The following is a 12,837-nucleotide window of genomic DNA, read 5'->3' as shown; positions in this document are numbered from 1 at the left end:
ATAAACAGAAAAAAAGAGTCACATAGTAACATGAAGCTGATGGCCTATATAAAGAGCACACCACAATATTTTTTCCCCTAACAAACTTCTTAGCCATAACCTGCATTTTCTGCCTGAGATGTCCTTCAACTTCTCCCAATTCCTTTCTGATCAACAGAATATTTAGTTACATATGACTAGTTGCCTCCACCAAGACATATAAGATTGACTAACTTTGGTCTCCTTTACGTGTATTTCCCCAGAACACCTTTTAAAATATAGTCATATAAAATATAAAACTTACAGAGAAAGATAAAGAAGTGATTTCTCCATGAGAGATACAAATTTTTTGAGAGCATATATTTATTAAGTGCTTTGGGGCACAGAGAACTATGCTAATCATTAGGGGAAATGAAAAAAAAAGTTCAAGTCAAGTACAATCCCTGCTTTTAGAATTTATATTCTAATAAAGGGGTAAAACAAAAACACAAAATACAATTTTACTTATCTTTTATTATCTAGACAGAAAAGATGAGGAACAGCTCTTGAGAAGGCGACAAAGCTCAACAGGTGAAAAGAATTGTGAAAAAACATTGAAGGCAGGCATGGAGAGCACAGAAGTGGGAAAGCAATTTGAGAGGAAGTCCAATTTGATAGAGAAGAAGAAAAATAGGAGCTAGGTCTGGAAAAGTAGATTATAGATCTGAATTAGACTTGAATGTTGGGTAGAAGAATCTGGACTTGACTCAAGAGCCTATGAATACAGTGAAGATTTTTGATCTGAAAGATGACATGACCAGATCTATTTATGAATTATATTATACTGACAATAATATAGAAGACAGTTTAGCACAGAAAAGAATGGAGGTGGAAAGACTGGTAGGGATTCTTGTGGTAGTCCAGATGAAGAGTTATAATGGTAATAGAAGAGGGGATATTGTAGTCAGGAGATTGACAGAACTTTGACTAGGAGAGATTAGTTGAGATAAAGATCAAAAATGACTTCAAGATTTAGAAAATGCAACACTTGGAGAATGGTGATGCCAATGAATGGGGGGAAAATGGTGTCAAGGCACTTCCAATTAGGTTCTATAATGGATTTTCCCTGAACCAGAAAGGAAAATGAGAAACCTTAAAAATCCATTTCAACCAACCAAGCAATGATGATTATTGGGTACTGTATGCCTATTACTGAGTTAGGTACTGGGAATATGAGAGAGGTATTGGACATGGTCCAAACCCCTAAGGAAGTTAAAGTTGTTAAGGAGATGTGTACTTATATGAAAAAAAAAGTAGTTAACAATGTCAATTATCAAATTGTATAGTATAGCAAATCTTTTTAATGCAAACATCTACATGCCTTTCTGTCAAAATCTTCAACAGTAATTAATGACTGGTTATTCTGAACTTCGTTCTCACTTGAGCTTTGGAAGTACTAACTCATAAATCAGAAATTATAAAATGTGGCAATATTATAGGTATTTGTTTGTATGCATAGACAGTGATTGCCAAAGTAATTAAAGAATAGTTTAGTATGGGTTGATAATATCAAGGAAAGCTTTGCAGAGGAGGTATATTTGGGGGGAAATGGTGGTGCATTAAACTTGCAGCTCAAATCTCAGCTCTACCACTTTCTATGTAACCCTAGGAAAGACACTTAATTTTTCAATACCTTAGTTTCCTTCTCTATTAAATTGAGATAACTATACTTGTATTTATCTATCACCAAGCTCTTGTGACAATCAAATGAGAAAAAAGTGAAAAATCATGGAAATTTCTTTATAAAATTATACATTGCACTATAAAAATCAGTTATTATCATTATCATTACCATTTTTATAAATGTCACCTCTAGTAACAAAGCCTTATAAGTTCCCTGAGAACAAGGACTATGTTTAAACTATATTTTTATCTCCTCCAGTATCTAGCATGGGTTATTAAACAATTAATAAAGGGTTAGTGAATGAATGAATTTTCCAATTGTAGTGATTCTTCCTTCAATTCAAATTCCTATAGCACTTTGTCTCTTTCTTATGGAATTGTTTCTTAATGCCTTAGGTTATAGTTATTTGTCTATATTACTATTGAGATCTTAATATAGGTGTAATTATGTTCATGTATGTGTGTATGTTCTATTAACTTTATGTTTACATATATAAGAAGAGTCAGTATGATAATAGCACCTACAAGGCCAGACTCCCAGTTAGGAAAACCTTATCTAAGTTCTACCTCTAACACATACATAAATCTGAAACTCTATAAAAAGCTTTGAGGAAATAAAAAAAAGAAAAGAATTAGTCCTTGAAAGACATAGATAAATTTGAAAGGAAGAAATCATTGAAGATACAAAAGAATGATCAGAGACATGAGAGGAGTTTCAAAAAGAGAATGATCAAAAGACTCAGATGCTATTGAATGTTAAAGAAAGATCAGTGTTAAACTAAAAAAAGATATGGATGGCCTTAGAGGAATTATCATCAAATAATAATAATAATAATAATAATAATAAGAATAATAATGGAAATCAGATTAGGGACAGTTGGAAGGCAACAAATAGGAAAAGGAGGTAGCAGTTTTAACAACTTAAGCAAACTGTTCATTTGAAAAAGGAAAAAAAGCAGAAGAGCCTTGCTTCTGTTCAAATTACATGAAGGAAGAGAGAGTATAATTGATTAATACCTATAAAAGACAAGAAATTTGAGAAAAAGATGGAACTAGTAACATGAGCAAGATCCTTAAAAATCTGGAAGGTATGGGATTGAAAATCCAGGTGGAGAAAGAAAGAAAAATACTTTTTTCTGAATCACTGAATCTGAAGAAGAAATCAGTGGAAAGGAAGATATAGTGAAGTGAAGACCTGGCTTTAAGACTTTTATCTCAGTGTTTTCTGATCACCTCCCACTCACATAGATGTTTCCTGGTGGTCATGAATACATTCTTCCCCGAGTTTCTCTAATGCAAAGGGCCAGCTGCAGGTATTGATGGCCACAATTAATATCACACTGATTCAAAAAATCTTTTCAGTAGTGTCAGTATTCAGTCTGCCCACTATCCTTGCCCATTATCATTACAGGTTAATTTTGTTGCAGCTATTGATGTGTATGAAGATGGGGAAGCTGGCCTGCTGTTGTGTTACAACTGTAAGTGTTGTTTCATTCCTAAAATATCTAAATATATTAGACTTACCCTTTTAAATCTAGCCAAAGTCCTTGGCTAAATGCATCATTCTATTTACATATATTAAATCTTGAATTTCTTGCCCAGGTATGACTGCAATATGATAATTGCCCAGCTGAGTCAGTCTGCACAGAATCTTTTTCTTTCTTTGACCATAGTACCAAAGAATACTCTAGGAGGTAGTGCTGTGTCACCCTCCATGGCATTATCTTCAAAAAATAAGGATGTACTCCATCTCCTATTTCATCTTAGTAACCTTTGTCATGAATTTATCTAAACCTTTCTTGAAATAAAGTGTGTGTGTGTGTGTGTGTGTGTGTGTGTGTGTGTGTGTGTGTGTGTGTGTGTGTGATGGTCCACTTGAAAGAAAACAAATTCAAACTATTCATTTGAAAAAACAAAAGCAGGGGCAGCTAGGTGGTGTAGTGGATAAAGCACCAGCCTTGGAGTTAGGAGTACCTGGGTTTAAATCCGGTCTCAAACACTTAATAATTCCCTAGCTGTGTGGCCTTGGGCAAGCCACTTAACCCCATTTGCCTTGCAAAAACCTAAAAAAAAAAAAAAAAAAAAAAAAGCAGAAGAGCCCTGCCTGAGTTGCTATTGTGCTATTGGAATATAATATAATTTTCCTTAAAACACTCTATAAAGAAGATAATAGAAAGATTATTTTTCCCATTTTAAAGATAAGGAAATTGAGGCTCTGAAAAATGAAAGAATTTGCCCACCGCCTCATAACTAGAAAATATTGGAAGTTAAACTTGGAGTCAGAGTCATTTGAGTCCCAAATTCAATACTCTCTTCCACTGTGCCATAATGTTACTTCTCAAAAAACTTCTTCCCACTGGAAATACCTATTTACAAAAGGAAAGCAGAGATTTCCCCAAATGTAAGTTGGGTTCTTACTGTTTCCCAGTCATTGCTTTTATAGTATTACAGGATAGTTGTTTGATTTTTTTATTTTTTTTAATTTCTTGTAAGACTTTTAAATTTTTAAATAAACTTTATTATTTTGATTTTGGCATTTTGTCTTTATTGTGAAGTCACAAGAGAAAATAGTTATCAGAGTACTTCCTTTGGTAAACTGATTTTGATTTTTTTTTCTTTTAGGTACCTGCAGAGGATGGGAAGGGAGGGAAGAATTAACAGGGAAGTAGGAAAAAATGAAAAGCAAAAAGTTAGAGCAGGTCAGGATAAATAAAAATGAACTTTTCCCTGAAAAAAAAACAGATACAATTTATTTAATTAGATTATTTTATTGAAAAACTTTTTGTAAATACAAAAAAAATTACACACCAATAGTTTTCATATATTATTTTGGAATAATTATAACTTTTTACTTTATTTGGAACAATATAGTAACAAGTATTTTTAGAAATTTTTTTCTAAGTAGTGCATTGGTTTATGAGGCTATATGATATAGTGGAAACAATGCCAGATTAAAATTAAAAGACCTGGTCTACTAAATTCAGTATTACTGCTTATACCTGCATAGTCTTGTGAAGCTATTGTAACCTCTCTGAGTCTGTTTTTTTTCATGTGTAAAGTGAGAAGATAAGATTACTTTTAATATCCCTTACAACTTGAATTCCTGATTCCACTTTTCTCCTTTTCTTATAAATATTCTTAATACTCATTACTAAGGCTGATTTATAACTTTTGAAAGCTGACAATACCATGGGGATCCTCTAGTTACATATCAAGAATTAAGCTAGAATTTCAGGGTCAAGAATAAAATGTAAGTGCTGACAAGATTTTATTAAAAATTATACCAGTGAATTGATGAAAGATTTTAAGGCACCTAGATTCATCACAAATTTTTGAAATACTGGTCTATTTAACCATAATTAAATCTTCCTTAGATAAAGAAAGAACCTTTTGTGTTATTTAAAATGAGAAACTGTCTAAAAAGGTAGAAAAATTTATCCTTATGTTCCAGGTTTCAAATATGTAGGAAAAAGAAGATGAAGACTTAATTACACACGTAAGCACACATACACACACAAAGTATTTCATAATAACTAACTGAAATATATTTTTAGAGATTCAGATGGGTTTAAATTGTTTTTATTGATTTTTAAAGTGCATATTAAATAATATACTTTTTTTGTTAAAAATAATTATGTTTGGGGGGCGGCTAGGTGGCATAGTGGATAAAGCACCGGCCCTGGAGTCAGGAGTACCTGGGTTCAAATCTGTTCTCAGACACTTAATAATTACCTAGCTGTGTGGCCTTGGGCAAGCCACTTAACCCTGTTTGCCTTACAAAAAAACCTAAAATAATAATAATAATAATAATGTTTGTTGGTGAAGTCAAATGAATGGCATGCAGAATAGTTAAGGCAATTTAAATATATTTGTTGGCTTCCTAGTTACAGGTGAGATAAAGCCCCAAATGTTCCTGAATTCAAAAGATACTTTATATCCTAAAAACTTCATGCCTCATAGATACAGAGGAGATATTAGAAGTCATTGAATCCACCTCCTTCATTTTATAGGTGAGGAAACTAAGGCCCAGAAAGGTTAAATAACTTGCCCATGGTTATTCAATTAGTAAGAAGCAGAACCAAAAATTAAATCCAAGTCCTCTGGAACCCACATCCCTTGTTCTTTCCACTCTATAAACATTTGCTTCAGTTAATGTTGGCATCTAGAAAACATTAACGTTTTATTTACTTGTCTTCTATATAAGTGATAATGAATCTTTTAAACTATCCATCTGTTCTTAAAAATATAGTACAGTAACATTTCATTTTATATAGAGGTTTCTAGTAGCTTCTGGCATTAAGATAATGTCTACCCTAAAATAATGAGAGAATATGTTTTAGAATAGAAAGTAGGGATGAGAATTCTGTGTCTTACACATTCCAGTACTTGGATGGGACTCATGCCATTGGTCACGATGGAGATAAAGGGGTCAACATTGAAATTCCAGTGCAATGAAATTTGGGCATGCCTCTTAATCTTAGGATAATATAAAACAGATAAACAGATTAATTATCTAGTCAGAGCCAGAAGAAGAAGCTACTGCCAGAGACAGAAGACTCAAACCCAGAGGGTCAGCATTAGAAACTGAAAAAATCTGATGCCAGACAGAAGAAAATAGATAAAGAAGGGGTAAATTTGTCACACTCAAACACACCCTAAAACACCCACACACACACACACACACACATATATATTACACATACATGTAAATTTTAAGCTTGTCTCTGTCTTGGTCAGCTCCGTTCTCCTAACTCATTCAAATCTAGTATCATGTGAATGTTTTTGCCATCATTTGTCCTTAGTGGAAACTGCAGTTGTCTTGCATATGTCTTATTGACTATAGCACTTGCTACTCTTGTCTTGCATATGTCTTATTGACTATAGCACTTGCTACTCTTATCGTCATCAACCTCCATGGAATTTATGGGACTAAATATATAGCATTCCTCCTTACAGAGAAACCCCCATAATCCTGATAGTGAGGTGGGATAGCACTGGTAGAAGAACTTCATCTCTTTGTGAGAAGGAATAATTTAATTGGTGAAATGGCATCTAGATTCTCTCCTTATTGGAATTTTTTTGTACTAGAGCTAGACCAAATATTATAAATGTTTGTTGGTTATCTTAATTATATCTGTGAGAGTCAAGGATTTCATTTACCCATAATTCTTCCTTCCCACTCATCTAGTACTGGGGGTGGGAGTGAGTTAGGAGGGCGGGAGAGGCCAGAAAAAGAAGACATGGTTGAAAGGAGCTATCGTTGATAAGCCATTTGGGATTATTAGGTAATGGAAAAAGAGCTCTGTCAACTTAAGTTATTAGCTTTTTTGCTTATCTGTTAATACTTAGTTTCCTTGTTCTCATCCTAATATGATATCCAATTTCAAAAGGCTTCTCAGCTTTGATTGATATTTTCTCTCTCCATGCCTTTGCTCAGTTTATCTTATAGATAATTCTCTGCTACATCCAACTCCTTCAGGAAATTGCACCAAGGGATAAGCATCAGAAGGAACTAAGAATGAAAACCACAGCTTTGGTATCATGGCTCAGTGTCAAGGAGATGACTAAGTTTTTTAGCATCATTCTGACATTTAGGCTCCTTGGCAGTTCTGCCAATGCCAGGTCTACTGGATATACTTTTTAAGACATTTATCTTACTATTACAGACATTCCATTATAATGCAGTTCACTGGTAGATGGACTGTGTCAAAAAATCAGTCTGGACAAAAGTCAGATCAGACCACTGAAAACAGCCCTTCTTTAGATCATAAACTTTAAAGTCACTAAAACTTGACCAGAGCTACTTCCTCCATTTCACTAGTGGCAGGCATGACATTCATTCTGTCTTTGCAGCTTTTAATATTTTCTTTATAATGATCTTAAGTGTTCATCCTTGTGAGGCTTGGTGTGCAGTATTTCATCTCTGCCATAAAACCCCATGGCAGGCTATGTAGGTCTGTTTAAAATCCCCATGATTTTGTGTAACTGCAAATACAATATGTCTATTTTAAATAAATTGTGCTGAACCTGGCCAAAGACTCTGATAGGAGCCCAGCAGGCTTCTTGTGAACTCTTTCCAACTCCCTTAGGCAGCAGCATTGCTGTAGTTGTCAAGAACCTGCCCCAATCAGGAATGATTTTCTGGTAGTGGTAGACCCTTCTACAAGATGAATTGCTTTTTTTTTTCCTCTATGTTGGACCTCCCTGTAAAGGAGGCTTCTTGTCTATACCTTAAATTTTCTAACTCTGCAGTTATCCCTTCCACATCTCTTCCAATTGGGATCTACTATTTATAATTCTAAAAGTAAAAGTTTATATTCTACAGTATATTACCCTCAATTGCATCCTTGAGCTATATCTAAGATACAGTACTCTCTATCATCAAACTGATTGGTCACATTAACTGCTCATCAAATTTTATTAAAACAACAGGCTTCATTCATCTATCCAAATCATGTCTTTTTTTTGTGGAGGGGGGTGGTTTGCAAGACAATGGAGTTAGATGACTTGCACAAGGTCACACAGCTAGGTAATTATTAAGTGTCTGAGGTCAAATTTGAACTCAGGTCTTCCTGACTCCAGGGCTGGTGCTCTATCTACTGCGCCACTTAGCTGTCTCAAAATCATGTCCTTTTGTAGGAATTATGCTATCTATCTCTACCTTATATGTATTTATTCTGCATATGGTATCAAATAGAAATGGGGACCACTAAACTGTGCATAAGGATAGCTGCAGGTCCCATATCAACTTAGAAAAGCACATGTTAACATTAACTGTGTCTTACTGTATTTTTATTTATTTTATTAACCTATTATATTTTAATCTGATTCCCTAGCTATACTTGGGAATGTTGCAAGTCACAAGCTTGACACCTCTCTTCCATAGTCCCCACAGTGCAGACTAGCTGAGCAAATGATAGCTCCGACCATCCTGCAGTATACTCTATAAGCGACCAAAACAGACAAATAGGACACTATCTATAGGAAGCTTTTAGGCATAAGGGATCAAATATGACTATCCTCCTGGAACTTGATTACCAGCAGACCTTAACACTTCCTTAGAAACTGAAGGAGAGGATGATATCATTCATGATACCATAGTAAACCCCATTGCTTGTTACCTAGGATTATTCTCACAACATTTCCACTGTTTCCTTTGGTCTTTATTGTGATAGATTCACTTCAATCCCAAACTAGCTTTCCTTTCCCTCAATAACTGTGGACAGGAAAAGGAAGTAAATAGTTCAGATGATCCTAAACTGGCAGAAGCAATGTGACCCATGACCAGAACTTAGTAGACTAGTAAGGTTAAGGACCCAGAAAAGAACAGGAGACCATACAACATGTATATCCTCTTACCCCAACCCAGTCTATAGTCCTTAGATCTAAGAGGCATTAATAAGATCATGGTATTTAGAATTTGATGTGAAATTAGCTCAAGTCCTCTCTTTTTATGTATGAGAAAACTGAGATCTAGAGGAAAAATGACTGGTCCAAATTTATGCAATTAGTAAACTCTGTAAGGAGCAATAATATTTTGGCCCACAACATTGCCAGCATAGTGGAGTGAGGAGTAGTTATATTGACCATGCCAACCTATATAGCAAAATGATGCAGAGGTATGGCTAGTATGCCAGTTTCATAAAATAATATATTGTGCAATAAAGTTGTATGGGACAAACCCATTTTGTTACTATATTATTATATCTCTAGGAAGACTGGCTAATAAGCACTTCTCTGTAATGTGTTCTTCATGACAGACATCTGGTTCAAATGCCATTCTCATTCCTGTACCCTTTTAGATTTGATACCCTGATGAATTCAAGCTGACTGGCCCTAAATGATATCTGAGCTCCATTTGGGGGGGGTGGTGTTGGTCACATTGTAGATCATATCAGTTTTCTTTTTCAAGGGTACTCTTCCTTTAGTTCCTAATAACTTCCCTTAATCAATGACATGCAAAAGTCTCCTGCCCTGTATAAGGCAGGAATTTGATAATGGAGTAGCCAAACTTTCCCATGATGCCTTTGTTATTCAGCTGACAGTACACTCTTTTCATTCCTTTATGCTTTAAGAAATTATGAAGGACGTGGTTTCAGAGAAATCTAGGAAAATTTGTATGAACTGATGTAGAATAAAGTGAACAGAAGCAGTAGAATGCTTTATACAATAACATTATTGTTAAGATCAACAATTTTGAGAGATTTTAGAACTCTTAATCAAGACAATGATCATTCATTGTTCAAGGGGACTCATAATGAAACGTGTTTCATTATAGTTCTTTATCAGATTCCTGATAGAGAAGTGATAAATTCAAAAGTTCACACTGAAACAATTTTTTTTGACATGGCCAATGAGGAAATTTGCTTGCTTGATTACATGTTTTTTAACAAGTTTTATTATTCTCTTATCAACTAGGAATAGGCAATAAGGAGATAGGAGGGAGAAAAGATGGATTTTCATTGATTGAAAAAAATTAATTTTTAAAAATACAAAAACTTCTCCTTTCTAAGGCTCATTCTCTTCCCATAGATTTCCTTCCCTCCCCTAAGGGGCTTCATCACAGGTCTCTGGATGTATCCCTAGGAAGACTGGCTAAAAAGTGCTTGAGCGTAGCTATTTTCTGTTGGTAAGCACCTGTCTACATATTTCCCCATATTGGCAAGATGAACCATTCATATTTTTAAATTTCTTGGATTTCAACTGAATTGTGTAAGTTATGGCCTTTGCAGTGAATTTTTTTCCAGAAGCTAATGTTTATTTATTTTTAAAGTATTTTTCCTGCATGACATGCAGCTATGAAGTTTGCTTAGACAAAACGTCTCTCAGAATTATACAAGAATCCAAAAATAGTAGAGATTTTTCAGCATCTTTTAAGTATTAACATTAATCAAGATCTTCAAAAGAAATCTGTATGTTCACCAAAGTCTTTTTCTTACCATTGTCATGAAAAATTCTTCATAACTTCCAAATAAAGCAATAATTTCATATTGATGGCAATGGTTTCCACATGTTCCTATATATAGTTAACATTATAATAATTATATCAAACTTTAAAAATGGTCATTTTAAAAAGCCTCAGTGAAATCTAGAAATTTAAAAGAATTGTCTTATCTGTGCTGGGAAAAAAACACAAGGTATATGTGAAACTATAACATATAGTTAGTTTTGTCATCCATCTTTTGTACAAGCAATTAAATAATGAACTAGGTCTATGGTTGATCAAAGGTTATGACTGGTCTTGATCACTTCTTCAATTATGCTAAACTGCTTAGTGCTCTGATCATTAATGTAAATATTCTAATGATGCTATAGTCTATAAATAATGAAATAGCATGATCTTTAAGAACCAAAACTAGACATAACTCAAAAAGCAATGGAAAACAGGCTATACAGCATGTTTTAAACAACTGCTTCTGAATTAACTTTGTAAACATCATTTAGGGCTGAAATATCTTTAAAAGGTTAGCCTGTCACATAAAGAGAATAAATATAAATACCAATGAAATATTAAAATATTAAAAGGCAGATGGATAGCATTGTATGTAGAGCTCCTGAGTGGCCATTAGGAAATCCTGAGTTTGAATCCTGCCTCAGACCACTTCTTAGCTTTGTAATCTTGGAGAAGTCAATTAGCCTCATTTAGCCTCAGTTTCTTTATCTATAAAATGAAAAAGTCTGCCTCACCGAGTTTTTGTAAGGATTGAATAATATGCTCTCCAAATTTTATAGTACTATAATTTTATAGTACTATAATACTAACATTTGTTAGGCTGTTGTTATCAAAGAAGAAAGTAGCCAGTATGTTTGGTAGTTCCTCTTTGGAGAGTTTATGGAAAAATATGGGCAAAAACTGTAAAACTGTCCAGGTTAAGAATCTAAGAAGGTGGAGAAAGAGTCATGCAGAAGGAGAAAGATTGAAGGAACAGGAGCAGGAAAGAGGAAGAGCACAAGGAAGTTGATAAAGACAAGGGAAAGGAAGTTGGGGGTAACTGCAGACTGCAATAAGGTAAGTGCTAATTGAGGAGAAGCATTCTGTTTGGAAGAGGAGGAGGAGAGGTACATCACAAACTTGACATAGTCATATTGGAATAGTAAGGAGGACTTCAGTTATTGAGACAATTTGCTAGAGTTCACCATTTATCAAAAGGATCGAGTCACTTTTGGACTTCCCTTAATGATAATTTCATCCTTCAAAAGGTGAAGGAACTATTGAAGGAAATTAACTTTCTGGACTTGAGTCTCACCAGCAAAAAGTATTGGGGAATGAGGGGAGAGAACGATGAGAAATGGAGAAATGACCACTACATTTTAGAGTTAATGATAAAAGAGAGGAAAGTCTATAATGCTTAGAATTGGCAGGTGTGATTGCTAAGCCACTATCAGAAATATTTTAGAAAATGGGAGAGGTACCTTAGGACTGGACAAAGGCAAAGTTCTAGAACATATAATTAAGGAAATAATTTGTGAGCACCTTGAAAGGGAAGCTGTAGTCACTAAAATATAATGATGATGATAATGACAGTGTTAGTCTTACAAAGCACTTTAAAAAACATTATCCTATTGTTATCCTTAACAATAAACTTGAGTGGTAGATTCTGTTATTTACAGATGAGGAAAATGAGTCTGGGAGATGTTACATCAACATTATAAAGCTATTAAGTTTCTGAGTCTGGATTTAAATTCAAGTCTCCCTGACTCTCCACACACCACCACCTAGCTGCCTCTAAAATCCAGCCAGACTTCAATGGAACCAAGCCATGCCAGATAACATAGTTTCTTTTTTGGCAGAGTAACTAGGATAAAATGAGATAATATTTTCTAATCACTTAGCACAATGCCTCTCATATAGTAGGTGCTACATAAATGTTAGCTATCATCATCATTATTACTGTTAAACTAGAGAAGGAGGTTAATATAATAGAGACCTAGCTTTGGGGTCAGGAGGTCTGGAGCTTTAAATTCTGTTTCTGTGACATGAGTAATCAGTTAACTTTTTGTTGTTCCTCAAAGCTCTCTACAATTTCAAGTTATGGAACAATTGTTTATCTATATTGGTAGCAGGGATTTCCTCACTGAAATCACTGATCAAGATTAAATTATAGGAATACTATAGACAGAGTATACTTAGAATGTAGCAGAGTATTTTGGGGTTGACATGCTTTTCTTGTGTCACATCTTAATGAAGTCAGGCGT

General features: G+C 34.4%; 1 protein-coding gene across 3 annotated transcripts in view; it reads left to right on the top strand.

Moving 5' to 3' along the window:
* The window catches only part of GARNL3 (GTPase activating Rap/RanGAP domain like 3), a 207,990-nt gene that overhangs the window by 150,679 nt on the left and 44,474 nt on the right, over positions 1–12,837 (top strand). For all 3 annotated transcript variants that reach the window (XM_074211536.1, XM_074211535.1, XM_074211537.1), the window contains one exon: positions 3,053–3,119. In XM_074211536.1, coding sequence (XP_074067637.1) covers positions 3,053–3,119 — 67 coding nt within the window. The remainder of the gene's footprint in view (positions 1–3,052; positions 3,120–12,837) is intronic.

The sequence above is a fragment of the Macrotis lagotis genome, chromosome 1 (genome assembly GCF_037893015.1).
Source record: "Macrotis lagotis isolate mMagLag1 chromosome 1, bilby.v1.9.chrom.fasta, whole genome shotgun sequence".
Taxonomy (NCBI): Eukaryota; Metazoa; Chordata; class Mammalia; order Peramelemorphia; family Peramelidae; genus Macrotis; species Macrotis lagotis.
Note: the sequence above shows the minus strand (reverse complement) of the source record. Positions and strands in the feature narration are given on the sequence as shown.